Here is a 17,831-nt window from a genome sequence, read left to right as displayed (position 1 = left end):
CCTGCCCTTTGGCCACCCCAACCCCTGCAGCGCTCCAGGCTGGGCACAGAGTGGCTGGAGAGCAGCCAGGCAGAGGGACCTGGGGGGACTGAGGGACAGGAAGCTCAACAGGAGCCACCAGTGTGCCCAGGTGGCCAAGAAGGCCAATGGGATCCTGGCCTGGATCCAAACTAGCGTGGCCAGCAGGCCCAGGGCAGTGACCCTTCCCCTGGACTCTGCCTTGGGGAGGCCACACCTTGAGTGTTGTGTTCAGTTCTGGGCCCCTCAGTTGAGGCAAGAGATTGAGGGGCTGGAGCGGGGCCAGAGAAGAGCAACGAGGCTGGAGAAGGGACTGGATGTGGCACTGAGTGTCCTCTGAAACACCTCCAGGGACAGAGAATCCACCATGTCTTGATCCAACCCCACTGTGATCACCAGCCCAGGGCACAGAGTGCCAGAGTGATCCCAGTGGGGTTGGATCAAGGGTTGGTGATCTCAGAGGTCTCTTCCAACCCAAGTGAGAAGAGAAGAGCAACGAGGCTGGAGAAGGGACTGGAGCACAAGTGCTGTGGGGAGAGGCTGAGGGAGCTGGGGGTGTTCAGCCTGGAGAAGAGGAGGCTCAGAGGTGACCTCAGCACTGTCTGGAACTGCCTGAAGGGAAGTTGTGGCCAGCTGGGGGTTGGTCTCTTCTCCCAGGCACTCAGCAATAGGACAAGGGGGCACGATGGGCTCAAGCTCTGCCAGGGGAAATTGAAGTTGGAGATGAGAAAGAAATTCTTTGCAGAGAGAGTGCTCAGGGATTGGAATGGGCTGCCCAGAGAGGGGGTGGATTCCCCATCCCTGGAGGTTTTTCAGCTGAGCTTGGCCGTGGCACTGAGTGCCATGATCTGGTAAAGGGACCGGAGTTGGCCCAAGGGTTGGACTTGATGATCTGGGAGGTCTTTTCCAACCCAATCCATTCTGTGATTCTATGTATGACCTTTGTCACTGGTGATAATGGAGAAGAGGAAGGATCAAGATGATTTTTAGATAAAACTGCCTGTGAGAAATAGCAGGTTCTCCTTTGCAAGCAGCACACACGTGTGATGACATCACACCAAGCTCAAAGCACCAGTTTCACTCAGTATTGTTTTTTAGAAAGCAAACTCTTCCTTCCTTGCAAGGACACTGTTACACAGAGATCAGCCTCCACCAGCCAGAAATCAGACAGCAAAGTGGTGAAGCCATTAACAGGTTTTTAATTGCAACTCATTTTTCAAGTCAACACTAAAAGCCAAAACAAAACAGTGCAACCACTCAGGATTGAACAGCAGAGCAATGCTGTGGCCACCCCATCCTGCTGGATGTTCTGGAGCACAAAGGATCAACCACCATCAGGAGCAGGGCTGGGTCAGAATTCATGTGAGACCTTCATTGTCTTGCTGGTCCCTCTGCCACAGGGTCTGGCTGGCAAAGCTTCAGGGCTGGGCTGTGGCAGAGCAAACCCTCCCACCCATTGCCCCCCTTCCCTCAGTGTCTCATCTGCTGAGCTCTGGGTGAGGCAGGGGAGAAACAGCATCTTGTGGCACAAAGCAGGGCTGGGAGGGCCTCAGAGACCTCCCATCAACCCCATGCCAGAGCCAGCACTGGCACTTCCTGCAGGACCCTCAGCCAAGGTTATGGAGATGAGCAGGGCAGCTCTGGGGGCAAAGCCTGCCCCAGGGCCAGCCCAGCACCCTGTGGGGGCACCCACTGGGCTGCCCTGGGCAGTGGCACTGGCAGAGAGCAAGGGCTGACTGTCTGACAGGAGGGGAAGAGGCACCAACAGCAGCACACACGTTGGTTTCTCCCCATGCTTAGATTGTCACGTAGGGTGGGGGACACTCCTTGGAAGGCAACTCCAAGGCTTCCTCATAGGATGGCAGCACAGCCTGAAAGAGAAGACCATTACTTGTGCCTTGGAGTTCAAGGGGGTTTGGTCTTGGGTGTGTTTCTCCACCTAGTTCAGAGCTGGGGGAAAGAGCCACGTGGGCTGTAGGACATAAAGGGCAGAGTTAGAGGGGAAGCAGCACTTTCAAACCACTTTGCTGCCAGTCCCACCTCCACCTCCTGAAGAAACAAATGGACCAAGGCCCTTTGATGAGCAGAACATCATCCTCACTGCCTGAGCAAAGCAGCTGAGCTCAGGTCCCTGCAGAGGGCCCTGGGGCACAGCAGGGGCTGTTCCAAGGCAAGGCTCCTCATATCTACCAAGTTTCAACAAGAAAAAAGCCACAATTTATCATTTCATATCCTTCCTCTTTGCCTCTCACTCATCTTTACAGTATCTACTGAAGGTCTTGGAGGCCTTAAAGAATTTTACACCTTTCAGTGGGCACGGCCCCAAGGCTGCCAGAGCTGCAGGAGGGTTTGGATGATGCTCTGGGGCACAGGGTGGGATTGTTGGGGTGTCTGTGCAGGGCCAGGAGCTGGACTGGATGGTCCTTGGGGGTCCCTCCCAGCTCAGGATGTTCTGGGATTCACTGTGTGTTGTATCAGATGGTGCTGTCTGGGAGGTCCTCCCTGACCTGGGGAGGGACTCTGAGAGTCGTTTGTCACACGTGGAGGTGAAGGACAAAGCACCAACCACTCAGTGAGAGGTGAACACAAACCTAATTTTCAGAAAGCAAAGTTCAGCTGAGATGAAAAGCAGAGATTGCAAGTGATGCATTGCCATTTATCTGCTGTGCCTGAAGCCTGAGGGGAGTTTCTTGCAGATGCCACGGACTTGGAAAGATTTTATACAAAAATAAAGTTAAAGGAATATAATATATTGGAAAGTGATTGTGCTGCTGCACATTTGAAGGTTAAACTCTCTCTCACACCACCAGGAAGCAGAAGGAAGGGTCACCACGTAGTTCAGTCCAAAACATGCCTTTTCATGGGGCAAAGCTGACACATTTTCTCACCTTTTCAGCTGCCTGTGGGTCAACCTTCCCCTCCTCTCTCTTGCTGGCTTTAATGTGCTTAAAGCATCCCAGGACACATTTGAACATGTAGGCCTGAAAAAAGCAAAAAAGGGAAAGGGCTTTTTGTCTTTGCACTGCAGGTCAACAAGAGCATTCCCACTTCTGCCCCAGCCTGACTTTGTCCTGCTTTGTTCCCTGGAGGTGCAACCTTGGGATTGGGTGTCCCAGAGCCTCAAATGAGCCTCTGCCCATCCTTCAGTGGGAAGGTGATGACTCCATTTATCAGAACACAACAGTGGGGTGGGACCAGGACCAGTAATGCCATTAAACATGAAGCACATTCAATATAATATCTCAGTCATACCAATTATAATGTTTAAAGCACATTCAATACAATGTTTAAAGCACATTCCTTATAATGTTTCAAGCACTTCAGTAAAATGTTTAAAGCACATTCAATGTCATATTTAAAACACATTAAATACAACGTTTAATGCACATTAAATATCAGGTTTCAAACATCCAATATCATGTTTAAAACATTCAATATCATGTTTAAAACATTCAGTATCATATTGAAAGCACATTGAATACCATGCTAAAAGCACAGTCAATGTCATGTTTAAAGCACTTCAATATAATGTTTAAAGCACATTCAATATACTCTTTTCCTGCCCTTTGGCCACCCCAACCCCCTGCAGCGCTCCAGGCTGGGCACAGAGTGGCTGGAGAGCAGCCAGGCAGAGGGACCTGGGGGGACTGAGGGACAGGAAGCTCAACAGGAGCCACCAGTGTGCCCAGGTGGCCAAGAAGGCCAATGGGATCCTGGCCTGGATCCAAACTAGCGTGGCCAGCAGGCCCAGGGCAGTGACCCTTCCCCTGGACTCTGCCTTGGGGAGGCCACACCTTGAGTGTTGTGTTCAGTTCTGGGCCCCTCAGTTGAGGAAAGAGATTGAGGGGCTGGAGCGGGGCCAGAGAAGAGCAACGAGGCTGGAGAAGGGACTGGATGTGGCACTGAGTGTCCTCTGAAACACCTCCAGGGACAGAGAATCCACCATGTCTTGATCCAGCCCCACTGTGATCACCAGCCCAGGGCACAGAGTGCCAGAGTGATCCCAGTGGGGTTGGATCAAGGGTTGATGATCTCCGAGGTCTCTTCCAAGCCAAGTGAGAAGAGAAGAGCAACGAGGCTGGAGAAGGGACTGGAGCACAAGTGCTGTGGGGAGAGGCTGAGGGAGCTGGGGGTGTTCAGCCTGGAGAAGAGGAGGCTCAGAGGTGACCTCAGCACTGTCTGGAACTGCCTGAAGGGAAGTTCTGGCCAGGTGGGGGTTGGTCTCTTCTCCCAGGCACTCAGCAATAGGACAAGGGGGCACGATGGGCTCAAGCTCTGCCAGGGGAAATTGAAGTTGGAGAGCAGAAAATCTTTGCAGAGAGAGTGCTCAGGGATTGGAATGGGCTGCCCAGAGAGGGGGTGGATTCCCCATCCCTGGAGGTTTTTCAGCTGAGCTTGGCCGTGGCACTGAGTGCCATGATCTGGTAAAGGGACTGGAGCTGGACCAAGGGTTGGACTTGATGATCTCAGAGGTCTTTTCCAACCCAATCCATTCTGTGATTCTATGAATATAACGTTTAAAGCATATTCAATGTCATGTTTAAAGCACATTCAATATATTTGAAGCACAATCAATATCATGTTTAAAGCACATTCAGTGTCATGTTTATGACCTCTGAGAGTCCAATCTCACCAGGTAGGAAAGGAAAGTATGTTTTAATGTTATTCTTCTGAGCAGGCTACAAAGCCTGGGTGGTTCAGGAAAGCACAACATCCACCTCCCCCAGAGGTCCAAAGCTCCATGGCCAACTAAGACTGACCCAAAAAGTCTGTCCATTCAACAAAATCCTGCCCTTGCAACAGTTACACTTCCCTGATGGGACCTCCTTGCACCTCCCAGAGCTCTAAGATGCATAAATGGAGCTTTTCTGGGCAAAATGGCTCAATTGATGGGTTGTGGTCCATGAAAATAAGCAAGGGCTGTGTTCCATACCATGTTAAATCAATATTTTCCCTCCTCTGTGCAGCGAGGAGAAGTCGTGTGCCTCTTGTTTTTGTTGGCCTGGGGCTCTGCTTTGGGAAGGGTTGGTGTTTGCAGAGCAACAGAAGGAGTTGTATGTCCTCAAAAAGCAGCTTAGGATTTCCTGGGACAATGGGGACTGGTGGGTTTGACACAAAGCCAAGACAAAGAACCAGGACAAGGAATGGAGTATCTGAGTCTGAGGAATCCACGTCTCAAAGTTCCAGAGATGAGGAGGCAAATCCAAACCTGGAGCACCTTTAGGGAATTCTGCAAAACTTTCCTGCCTCCAAAAGCCTCCTGATACAGGGAGCAAACAGGGAAGACACTGAAGGCATCTCACAAACTGTATAAAAACCTCCACTCATCCAGGAGAGAAACTCCATGCAGGGTTATCTCCACTTCCATCACAGTCCCTGCAGGGTTATCTCCACTTCCATCACACAGTCCCTGCAGAGTTATCTCCACTTCCATCACACAGTCCCTGCAGGGTTATCTCCACTTCCATCACAGTCCCTGCAGAGTTATCTCCACTTCCATCACACAGTCCCTGCAGAGTTATCTCCACTTCCATCACACAGTCCCTGCAAATATTTGATACAGAGACCCCTCAAGAAAATGGATTTTATCCTTTCTCCATAAAATCCTGTGATCTTCACTTTGTCTTTTACACTAATTTTTGATTTTAGCTTAGACCCAAGTTGGTCAGTTCTCTTTCCCATGCATGGCTTTAGACAAAGAGGAATTTAAGCCTGAGCTGTAAGAAATAAATCAGAAAACCTGCCTGGATTCGAGGCCTGAAGCTGTAACATTGTTTAGTTAAGAAGGAAATACAGAGGTAAGAGAGATAAGAGATAAGAGCAGCCCATTAGAGCTGTGAAGAGCCACCCAATATATCCTGCCTGGCTTTGGGGAGGGGGTTTCAGTTTTAACTCAGGATATAAACCTGGAAACCCAAAAGTCTCATTGAACACCTTGGTGGGGTCACCCCTCATGTTCCCAGCACTGAATAAAAGGATTTTGTTCTATTCCATTGGATTTGATTGTTTCTTAAATCCTATTCCAAGTTATGCTAAAGCTCTCCCTGCAGTGCCCCCACAGGTGGCAAGACACTCCCCCCTGGCACATCTGCCCACCTGGCAAGAGGCAGAGTGTGAAATGTTCCCCCAATAACCAGCAGCGTTTTCCACAGTGACAGAATCTGCCCAAGCACCTGCAAAGAGCTGATTTTCTTAACCCTGAAACCCCTCAGTAAAAAAATGTGTTCTCTGATCCACTGAACAAGAAGAGGAGAAACCATCTCAGGGTGGATTCCTGGTGTTAATGAGCCCTGAGGGTGTCAGTGCATAACTCTGCCTACACCAGGGTGGGTACAGCGACTTCCCCATGTGGAAGATCCAACCTGCTGCTTAATCACCTGATTTATTTTGTCCCACAAGAGCAAAATCCTTTCCTATATTTGTGTTCAACCATCTTGTCCTTCTAGAGATGAAAGGGCAGTAAGAGTTTTTTGGATATCAAAGAGATTTTACTTTATAATTCACATCTGCAGAAGCAAAAAAACCCCAAAAAACCCCCAAAAAAACCCAAACAAAAAAAACCAGTGCTTTGGGTATTGGACACCACAGTGAGGTGCAGCTCTTGCTGTGCCCAAGGAGAGACCAACAAAGATCTGGGAGGGCTGTAAACCCAAATTTTCCTGTTCCCCAAAGAAAGGAGCTTCATTTCAGCCCCACCAGACCGTGCAGCCTTTTACCTTCAGGAAGAGGACGGCGGCAAAGGCGATGGTGAAGGTGATCATCACTTTGGCATATTCCTCCCTTGGCAGGTTCTGCAGGGTTGGCAAAAATCCCTGTGGAAAGAGGGAGAAGGTCTCAGTCATAACCACTTGTCCCCTCTACCAGGGCCACACACAGAGATGGTGTTCAAGGTTCCTCAGAAAAGGGGAACACCTTCCTTTCCCCACCAGACAGGTCACAGGGACGTGGTTTTCCTCCTATTTACACCAGAAGGGAAGTTGTGGCCAGGTGGGGGTTGGTCTCTTCTCCCAGGCACTCAGCAATAGGACAAGGGGGCACGATGGGCTCAAGCTCTGCCAGGGAAAAAATTCTTTGCAGAGAGAGTGCTCAGGGATTGGAATGGGCTGCCCAGAGAGGGGGTGGATTCCCCATCCCTGGAGGTTTTTCAGCTGAGCTTGGCCGTGGCACTGAGTGCCATGATCTGGTAAAGGGACTGGAGTTGGCCCAAGGGTTGGACTTGATGATCTCGGGGGTCTTTTCCAACCCAATCCATTCTGTGATTCTATGGATGTGGCACTGAGTGAGAATCCACCATGTCTTGATCCAACCCCACTGTGATCACCAGCCCAGGGCACAGAGTGCCCTGGGCTGGTGGTCACAGTAGGGTTGGATCAAGGGTTGGACTTGATGATCTCAGAGGTCTCTTCCAACCCAACCCATTCTGTGATTCTCTGTTGGTGGATTCCCCATCCCTGGAGGTTTTTCAGCTGAGCTTGGCCGTGGCACTGAGTGCCATGATCTGGTAAAGGGACTGGAGTTGGCCCAAGGGTTGGACTTGATGATCTGGGAGGTCTTTTTCAACCCAATCCATTCTGTGATTCTGTGGATGTGTCACTGAGTGAGAATCCACCATGTCTTGATCCAACCCCACTCTGTGCCCTGGGCTGGTGATCACAGTGGGGTTGGCCCAAGGGTTGGACTTGATGATCTCGGAGGTCTTTTCCAACCCAGTCCATTCTGTGAGTCTATGATGGTGTTCAAGGTTCCTCAGAAAGGGGGGACACCTTCCTTTCCCCACCAGACAGGTCACAGGGACATTGTTTTCCTCCTCCTATTTACACTCCCTTGGCAAAGGTTTCCAGCAGGTGATTTAAATGAGAACCAAAAACGTGGCTGGTTAATCAAGATGAAGAGTTGATGCCTTTTCAACGTGAGCAGATGGGTCTTTCCAAATCATTTTGTTCTGCCATAAGATTCACAGAGAGAGATTCACAGAAAGATTCACAGAGAGAGATTCACAGAAAGAGATTCACAGAGAGAGATTCACAGAGAGAGATTCACAGAAAGATTCACAGAGAGAGATTCACAGAAAGAGATTCACAGAGAGAGATTCACAGAAAGAGATTCACAGAAAGAGATTCACAGAGAGAGATTCACAGAGAGAGATTCACAGAGAGAGATTCACAGAGAGATTCACAGAGAGAGATTCACAGAGAGAGATTCACAGAGAGAGATTCACAGAAAGAGATTTACAGAAAGAGATTCACAGAGAGAGATTCACAGAGAGATTCACAGAGAGAGATTCACAGAGAGAGATTCACAGAAAGAGATCACATAGAGAGATTCACAGAGAGAGATTCACAGAAAGAGATTCACAGACTATTCTGAGCTGGAAGGACCCCCAAGGATCATCAAGTCCAACCCTTAAGTCAATGGCCCACACAGGGGATTGAACCCATGACCTTGGCATTACATTTTTACAAGGAGAGCAAGGTGTGCTCTTAAGGAACACAGGAATAAACTGTCACTGGGGAGAACAGATTTGGGGAAACTCCTCTTTTGGGGTCAAACACAGCAGTTCTGGGGCACTGGAGAGAGCAGAGAAAGGTGACTCTGTTTTAGCAGCCACTGAAGGAGAGGCTGGGGGAGTTCAGAGCATGAAGAACCAGGAGCTCACTCAGGACCTACCCCATTGTCTGCAGGCTTGAGGCTGAGGTAGGTGGGCACCTCCATGTAGGAGCTGCAGAGGGTCAGGATGCTCAGGCAGAAGTCCAGCAGCTGCAGGGCCAGGAGAGGGATCTTGGAGTGTCCCTGCTGCAAGGGGGAACAAGGACTGAGTTGGGGGCAGTTCTAGAGATTCCTTCACGTTTCACACACTTTGCTCACACTGAGTCTGAGCTTTAGAATTCACTTGTTCTGGCCAAAAATATCAGCAGACCATCTCATTGGGCTGATTTCCACGAACTCCACAGAAGAGGCCTCTGCCTGGAGCAGTGAGAGTTCCAGTTTTTCCAGCAAACCTCCCCCAAATCCACAAGGCAGTAAATAAACTCAACAGGAAGATTTCCAGGGGTGGGACATGTCCCAGTTGTCGCTGGTTCTGCTTAGGAACCCTCCAGCCCCCAAGGATTTGCATCCACAAGCCACCTCCCCATTGGACTTGATGTTCTCCAACCCAAATGATTCTTGTGGCCAAAGACAAGGCTCTTTTATTCCACCCATTCTCCATCTCCCAGAAAGCAGAGGAGACCCCCCAGAAGGTGCTGGTACCCACCGTGTGGCTCAGGGAGGACACAGAAATGATCACTGGGACCTGGATGTAGGAGCTGAACATGGTCAGGAGGCTGAGGAGGAAGTCTATGACTTGGAGGGCAAGGAAGGGGATCAGGAGACGTTCCCTCTTCTGAGGAAGAAAAGCAATGCCAGTTATTTCAGTTCCAATGGGGAGAACGAGACCAGCTCTCAATGCCTGACAGGACAGCCAGGAGGAATTCCAAGACACCCTCAGGAACAAATATTTCCCTGGAATTTTGGCATCTGATTCCACACACTGTGGTGGTTCCCAAACAATAAAGGGATTTAACATCAAATTTTTTTAACCCCCTTGGAGAATTTCTGTGAGTTGGCACTTGGGCCCATCAGGGTTGTCCTTCCACTGTCCCCAACTGTGCTGTTGGGAAGTGCTTAAACTCAGGACTAATTCCAAACTCCTTGAGTTTCCACACTCCTTCTCCTCCTGGAATGGGAAATGAGCTCCCAGTGCCAGAGGGAGTCACAGTTTCTCTGCAGGATCCCACTTGCAAAAGAGCCAAGAAATGAGGCAATGAACCAACATTTTCAAAGCACAACATTTCCATTCCTTAACACACACACACACAAATAAAGGAGCTTTGAGGGAAAGGAAGCCCAGATTTGGTAAATCTGGTGGTTTGCAGCCTTGAGGATGAGCCTGAGGCTGCAAAGGGCCACCTTCCCCCTCCCTGTGCCACAGCCCAGACATTATTCTGCTTTTCTGGGCACATTTCAGGGAGCATTTTCCAGCCCCCTCCTCCCACCCTCCCACATGGGAGAGGCCTGAGGAGCAGCTAAATGGCCCTTGTGGAGGTCATACCTTCAGCACACCCAGGAGGAGGTTGAAGCTGATGGCAAACAGGAGGATGATCAGCAGAAAGCTGGTGACAACATCAGCTATGAAAGGAAGAAAAGGAATTGCCACGTTACCAAAAGTCTGAGATCTCAATTCCATCCTGGCTCTAAGAAAGAGTGGGACAACCTGGCAGAAGGAATGGTGGACGTGGGGGAATGGATGTCCTGCAGCTGGAATTAACCCCCTTTTCCCCTTTCTAAACCAAATTTTTCATCTGTGTTTGGAGTTTCTGTCTCTGTAGCCACCAGGTCATGCAGGCTCAGCTCAGGCAAGAGGGAGACAAGGACTGAAATTTAAATATCCCAGGCTAAAATGTGAAGGTAAAACCAATTAGTGGAAAAAAGCAGAGTGTTTTCAGTTAATGAGTCAGAGTTGGAAATGATTTGTGACTCAAAGACAGATAAAGTAACAGCGAAACCTGGGGAAGGATCTTGAAGATCAGAAGCAGAGGCATCAATTTTAACCACCCATCACCAGATTCCTGAGGGAATGGCAGGAGCTGTGCCAGGGCAGGGACAGCACCCAGGGAATGGCTGGAGCTGTGCCAGGGCAGGGACAGCACCCAGGGAATGGCTGGAGCTGTGCCAGGGCAGGGACAGCACCCAGGGAATGGCTGGAGCTGTGCCAGGGCAGGGGCAGGTTGGATCTCAGCAAAAGGTTCTTCCCCCAGAGGGTGGTGGGCACTGACCAGGCTCCCCAGGGCAGTGGGCACGGCCCCAAGGCTGCCAGAGCTGCAGGAGGGTTTGGATGATGCTCTGGGGCACAGGGGGTGACTCTTGGGGCTGTTCCTGTGCAGGGCTGAGGGTTGGACTGGTTGGTCCTTGGGGGTGCTTCCAACTCAGGATATCCTGTGGTTCCTGGCACTGGGCTGAGCCACATCTGGCACCAAGGGCAGGTGGCACCAGCAGAAACACTTCTCACATCCTCCCTCTGGTGACAGGAGCTCCATTTCATTTAAATGCATTGATAAAAAGCTGCTTTGAATTCCTTTGTTCCTCAAGAATTAGTAACACTTTTGAGTCTCTAGAAAGGAGATTTGCTGATGGGGAACCTTCTGTCTGGAAAGAACCTCCGAGCAGCACTTCCTTCCCTGAGCATGAGGAGCCTTCTCCTTCCTGGGACTCCAGGGAAGAACCCTCTGAGGAGGCTGCACCCCACAGAAAGAGCTTTTCTGGAGAGGGAGGGGAGCAGGGAGACACTCAGGACCTAAGGGAGTGATCAAAAGTATCCAATATTTAACCTACATCATGAATAGGACAAGGGGGCACGATGGGCTCAAGCTCTGCCAGGGGAAATTTAAGTTGGAGAGCAGAAAAAAATTCTTTGCAGAGAGAGTGCTCAGGGATTGGAATGGGCTGCCCAGAGAGGGGGTGGATTCCCCATCCCTGAAGGTTTTTCAGCTGAGCTTGGCCGTGGCACTGAGTGCCATGATCTGGTAAAGGGACTGGAGTTGGCCCAAGGGTTGGACTTGATGATCCTGAAGGTCTTTTCCAATCCAATCCATTCTATGATTTTATGGATGTGACACTGAGTGAGAATCCACCATGTCTTGATCCAACCCCACTGTGATCACCAGCCCAGGGCACAGAGTGCCAGAGTGATCCCAGTGGGGTTGGATCAAGGGTTGATGATCTCAGAGGTCTCTTCCAACCCAAGTGAGAAGAGAAGAGCAACGAGGCTGGAGAAGGGACTGGAGCACAAGTGCTGTGGGGAGAGGCTGAGGGAGCTGGGGGTGTTCAGCCTGGAGAAGAGGAGGCTCAGAGGTGACCTCAGCACTGTCTGGAACTGCCTGAAGGGAAGTTAAGAGGACACTCAGTGCCACATCCAGACCCTTCTCCAGCCTCGTTGCTCTTCTCTGGCCCCGCTCCAGCCCCTCAATCTCTTTCCTCAACTGAGGGGCCCAGAACTGAACACAACACTCAAGGTGTGGCCTCCCCAAGGCAGAGTCCAGGGGAAGGGTCACTGCCCTGGGCCTGCTGGCCACGCTAGTTTGGATCCAGGCCAGGATCCCATTGGCCTTCTTGGCCACCTGGGCACACTGGTGGCTCCTGTTGAGCTTCCTGTCCCTCAGTCCCCCCAGGTCCCTCTGCCTGGCTGCTCTCCAGCCACTCTGTGCCCAGCCTGGAGCGCTGCAGGGGTTGGGGTGGCCAAAGATGCTGGAGAGCTTGGGCTGAGAGCCTGAAATCCTGAAACAAGGCAACTTCTCTGGGCTCCACATTAACCTCCAATGAGCCAAACCCCAAATCTTTAGGGCCTGAATTCCATGTCTGAGCTTTTGGCCCATCTGTTCCGAGTACCAGTTTCCAATTTGCTTTGATCAAAAGGGAAGTGGGACCAGGGCAGAACTTTGGGTTCCCACCAAACCCCAGAACTGCCTCCAGCATCCCAAGGACCTACCAATCCTGTAGGAATCCTTGGCCAGCTCTTTACAGAAGCCCTTCCCGTTGGACACCTCCAGGGAATACTCAATCAGCAGCAGGACACTCATGACCTGGGAGGACACAAAGCAAAAGAGACAATTCAGTGGCCTTGGGCCAACTTCCCACCAGCAAATTTATTCCCAGGAATCAGGAAGTTGTCACAGTGTCCAAGTGAGGCAAACACGAAGGATTTCAGGTCCTGTGCAAGGAAATATTGAGGCAAAAGTCATCAGTTTATTGGTGGTTTGGGTTTTAATTGTGTCTCCTCTGCCAGCTGAAGGGGGATGGAGAAATGACAAAATTTATGAGTTTTGTTTCAGTCGTTTCTACCCAGAAATTTTTGAAATGTTTGGAAATTGCCTTTTGGTTCAGAAAGGAGTTAAATGGAATAACAGTATTTTAAAATGTGAAAAGAGACACAAAGAGACCAGAAGGTGAGGGAGGGGATCCTGCCCCTCTACCCAGCCCTGGCAAGGCACAACCGCAGGGCTGGGTCCAGCTCTGGCTCCTCAGGACAGGAGGGACATGGAGCTCCTGGAGCTGGTCCAGAGGAGGTTGTGGAGATGCTGAAGGGCCTGGAGCAGCTCTGGGAGCAGGACAGGCTGAGGGAGCTGGGGCTGCTCAGCCTCCAGAGGGGACACTGAGGGCACCTCCCCATGGCTGGCAGTGCCCGCAGGAGGGGGCAGAGCAGGGACACTGAGGGCACCTCCCCATGGCTGGCAGTGCCTGAGGGAGGGGGCAGAGCAGGGACACTCAGGGCACCTCCCCATGGCTGGCAGTGCCTGCAGGAGGGGGCAGAGCAGGGACACTGAGGGCACCTCCCCATGGCTGGCAGTGCCTGCAGGAGAGGACAGAGCAGGGACACTGAGGGCACCTCCCCATGGCTGGCAGTGCCTCAGGGAGGGGGCAGAGCAGGGACACTGAGGGCACCTCCCCATGGCTGGCAGTGCCTGCAGGAGGGGGCAGAGCAGGGACACTGAGGGCACCTCCCCATGGCTGGCAGTGCCTGCAGGAGGGGACAGAGCAGGACCAGGCTCTGCTCAGGGGCCCAGCAATGGCACAGGAGGAACAGGCAGGAACTGATGCCCAAGGAGTGTCACCTGGACAGGAAGAGGAACTTCTTTGCTGTGCAGTGACCCAGCACTGAGCAGAGACCAGAGAGGGGGTGGAGTCTCCTCACTGAGATATTCCAGACCCATCTGGGCACCATCCTGTGCCAGGTGCTCTGGGATGGCCCAGGTGGGACCAGATGCCCCACTGTGGTCCCTCCAGCCTGACCCATCCTGTGAGTCTGAGTCATCTGAGCCCCACAATGGCACAGGAAGCAAGTTGGTATCTGCCACCAAGATCAACACAGGGTTGGGTGGAGCTGCAGCAACTTTCCCCCAAGATCTAGAGAGACCTTTCACTTCAGCAACCACCTCGAGAAGTGACACAGGCGAGGAGGAACCAGAGGAGGAACCAGAACTGTTGTGGTCTGGGCTCATGTTTGCAAACTTTGGGTGGTGGGAACAGCACAGGAGCAGCCACTGCAGGGCCCTGAGGGAGCTCTGGCAGAGCTGCCACAGGAGAACAACAAGCCAAGGAGACCCAGAAGGGAAGGCTTTGCACCTCCCAGAGCTGCCACAGGAGGAGAACAAGCCAAGGAGACCAAGGAAGGAAGAGTTTGCATCTCCCAGAGCTGCCACAGGAGCAGAACAAGACAAGGAGACCAAGCAAGGAAGACTTTGCATCTCCCAGACCTGCTACAGGAGGAGAACAAGACAGTGAGACCCAGAAGGGAAGGTTTTGCATCTCCCAGAGCTGCCACAGGAGGAGAACAAGCCAAGGAGACCCAGAAGGGAAGGCTTTGCACCTCCCAGAGCTGCCACAGGAGGAGAACAAGCCAAGGAGACCCAGAAGGGAAGGCTTTGCACCTCCCAGAGCTGCCACAGGAGAACAACAAGCCAAGGAGACCAAGGAAGGAAGACTTTGCATCTCCCAGAGCTGCTACAGAAGGAGAACAAGCCAAGGAGACCCAGAAGGGAAGACTTTGCATCTCCCAGAGCTGCCACAGGAGAAGAACAAGACAAGGAGACCCAGAAGGGAAGGCTTCGCACCTCCCAGAGCTGCCACAGGAGGAGAACAAGCCAAGGAGACCAAGGAAGGAAGAGTTTGCATCTCCCAGAGCTGCCACAGGAGCAGAACAAGACAAGGAGACCAAGCAAGGAAGACTTTGCATCTCCCAGACCTGCTACAGGAGGAGAACAAGACAGTGAGACCCAGAAGGGAAGGTTTTGCATCTCCCAGAGCTGCCACAGGAGGAGAACAAGCCAAGGAGACCCAGAAGGGAAGGCTTTGCACCTCCCAGAGCTGCCACAGGAGGAGAACAAGCCAAGGAGACCCAGAAGGGAAGGCTTTGCACCTCCCAGAGCTGCCACAGGAGAACAACAAGCCAAGGAGACCAAGGAAGGAAGACTTTGCACCTCCCAGAGCTGCCACAGGAGGAGAACAAGCCAAGGAGACCAAGCAAGGAAGGCTTTGCATCTCCCAGAGAGGGGACCATGGCTGGGAGGGACAGGCTGCCCAGGGCTCAGCACACCTCCCACTGTCTCTGCACCAGCTGCAGACCCAGAAACTGTTTTCATCCCAACCTCACCAACTTTCTGAGCACAACCTGCAAGTGCAGCTCCCAGAAGAGCTGCAGAACATCCCCCAGAGCCCTTCGTTTCCAGGGTGAGCTCCCACCAAGCCACACTCAGACTGCAGGGGGGACACCACGAGCCCTTCCTTTGAATTTAAAACCCTGCCTGGATTTTTCCTGTTTTCTCCTGGCCTGTCTGATGACAGGCTGTTCAAAAGCCACGTGGCAGGAGGTTGGAATTAGATGACTCTTCCAACTCAAAGCATTTTCTGAGATTTCTTTTAGGTTGGGGTTTGTTTCTTGGGGGGTTTGTTACCTCTGCAGTAAATGAACTTTGCAATCTGATATGAGGCTGAGAGAGAAAGGAGAAAAAATCACATCTTATTACAAAAAAAAAGTAACATGAACTCAGTTGAATGAAATTTAAGGTCCCATGGCAGAACTGGACCCTTCCAAGAATGAAATTGCATCGATCTGGAGTGTCTTTCCACCTGAGGATCTCTCCTGGGATGGGAAGGAGCTCAGAACTCCCTGCACATGGAGACCACACCTGGCTGAGGAGCCCCAGCTGGGCTGAGAGGTTTCATGTTCGAGCTCCCAAAGAGGTTGCACTTCCCTTATTGCTGCTGTTGGTCAGACCCTCAGATGTCACCATGGGAAATATGGGGGGAAATTGCTTTTTTCAGGTTTCAGTGACATGTGGAGGCCTGAGCAAGGTCTGAGCCCTCAATATCAGCTCCACTCCTGGAAGATAATGAGGGAAAGTAGGACATCAAATCCCAAATGGTCCCATCCCAGATGGATTTATGGCCAGGGCAGATCCAGAGCCTAAACATCAGTATGAAGGACCATCTCTAAGGTCTATCAAAGAGGGGACAGAAGAGCAGCAGAGCCCAAGATGCTCTGGTTTCCTGCTTGGTGTTGAAATGAGCCACAAAACCAGGCACAGAAATACCCACATGGCAGGAAAAACAAGCCCAGCCTGACAGACCAAGGAGAAGACTTTCAAAGCAAAAGTTGGTTTCAATCTTCCATTTGCAAGGGCTTTTGCACAGAAAGAATGAGCCACTGAGCTCCAAGGAGACAATGATCTCCAGGCCTTTCCCTTGCCTCTCCATCGCCTCCTGTGAGGACCAGGACAGGTCTCCATCACCTGACCTTGGAAGATGGTGGTGATAGAACCTCTGCAAAGGCTGCTCCCCCTGGTTTGAGAAGGTTGCTGTGGTGTCTGCCCTCTCTCCTTGCTGGGTGTGTTCTCACCAGAGATTCACCCTTCAGCTCCAGAAGAAACCAAGAAGTTCTCCTTTCAGCCTGACAGGGCTGCTCAGACAAGTGCCCAGTTCCCTTTCCCTTTGTTATGTCATGACAGGACAGAGGGAGGTTCAAACCAGGAGATTTCACCTCCCAGCACTCAATTCACAGCTCACTTGGGCTGCTGTGACTCCCAGCCCCCCACCAGCCCTTCCTCTCTTATTTCCTCCAGCTGAAACTTTTGGAGGACACCTCTTGTTGCTGCCTCTGGTTGACTGAAGTGCTGCACATCCTTTGGTGAAAGGGGTTTGGATCAGCAGGACATGAATGGCAGGGTAGGGTTAGAAACACCAAAAGGGAGCAGCCTTTTGTCATGACATGTCACCACACCAGGGTCATTTGCATAAAGATAAATCGTTTGGAGATCGGTCAAGCTGAACATAGTTCAGATAAAAAAGAGCAGTTTAACCCCTCTGGAGCTGCAGCAGGGTTGGGCACCAGGGCTGTGTGTGCCAGGCTGGGCAGATCCTGCCCTGCAACACCCCCCACTTCATCTGCCTTGATTTAATGCCTGGCACTGCCTCAGTCCTACACTATGTCACAGTACCCTGGAATGATAGAATGTGCTGAGATGGGAGGGACCCCAAAGGACCATCCAGTCCAACCCTCAGCCCTGCACAGACACCCCAACAATCCCACCCTGTGCCCCAGAGCATCATCCAAACCCTCCTGCAGCTCTGGCAGCCTTGGGGCCGTGCCCACTGCCCTGGGGAGCCTGGTCAGTGCCCACCACCCTCTGGGGGAAGAACCTTTTGCTGAGATCCAACCTGAGCCTGCCCTGGCACAGCTCCAGCCATTCCCTGGGTGCTGTCCCTGCCCTGGCACAGCTCCAGCCATTGCCTGGGTGCTCTCCCTGCCCTGGCACAGCTCCAGCCATTCCCTGGGTGCTGTCCCTGCCCTGGCACAGCTCCAGCCATTCCCTGGGTGCTATCCCTGCCCTGGCACAGCTCCAGCCATTCCCTGGGTGCTGTCCCTGCCCTGGCACAGCTCCAGCCATTCCCTGGGTGCTGTCCCTGCCCTGGCACAGCTCCAGCCATTCCCTGGGTGCTGTCCCTGCCCTGGCACAGCCCCAGCCATTCCCTGGGTGCTGTCCCTGCCCTGGCACAGCTCCAGCCCTTCCCTGGGTGCTGTCCCTGCCCTGGCACAGTTCCAGCCCTTCATGTCCAGCTGATCCAAACTCCTTTCACCAAGAGATGTGAACCTTTTCCTGATGTCTGGTCACTGACCAGGCTCCCCAGGGCAGTGGGCACAGCCTCAAGGCTACCAGAGCTCCAGGAGGATTTGGATGATGCTCTGGGGCACAGGGTGGGATTGTTGGGGTGTCTGTGCAGGG

At 52.1% G+C, this 17,831-nt stretch overlaps 1 protein-coding gene across 1 annotated transcript in view; it reads right to left on the bottom strand.

Moving 5' to 3' along the window:
• Window positions 1-1,197: 1,197 nt before the first annotated feature.
• The window catches only part of LAPTM5 (lysosomal protein transmembrane 5), a 21,627-nt gene continuing 4,993 nt past the window's right edge, over window positions 1,198-17,831 (bottom strand). The window contains exons 2-8 of the mRNA XM_071576702.1: window positions 12,542-12,635; window positions 10,109-10,185; window positions 9,272-9,400; window positions 8,686-8,811; window positions 6,735-6,830; window positions 2,907-2,999; window positions 1,198-1,889 (exon numbers count right to left, since the gene is read on the bottom strand). Of these exons, the coding sequence (XP_071432803.1) occupies window positions 1,815-1,889; window positions 2,907-2,999; window positions 6,735-6,830; window positions 8,686-8,811; window positions 9,272-9,400; window positions 10,109-10,185; window positions 12,542-12,635 (690 nt within the window). The 3' untranslated portion in view covers window positions 1,198-1,814. The remainder of the gene's footprint in view (window positions 1,890-2,906; window positions 3,000-6,734; window positions 6,831-8,685; window positions 8,812-9,271; window positions 9,401-10,108; window positions 10,186-12,541; window positions 12,636-17,831) is intronic.

Source organism: Pithys albifrons, chromosome 24 (assembly GCF_047495875.1).
Source record: "Pithys albifrons albifrons isolate INPA30051 chromosome 24, PitAlb_v1, whole genome shotgun sequence".
Classification (NCBI taxonomy): Eukaryota; Metazoa; Chordata; class Aves; order Passeriformes; family Thamnophilidae; genus Pithys; species Pithys albifrons.
This window is presented reverse-complemented; position numbering and strand designations above follow the sequence as displayed.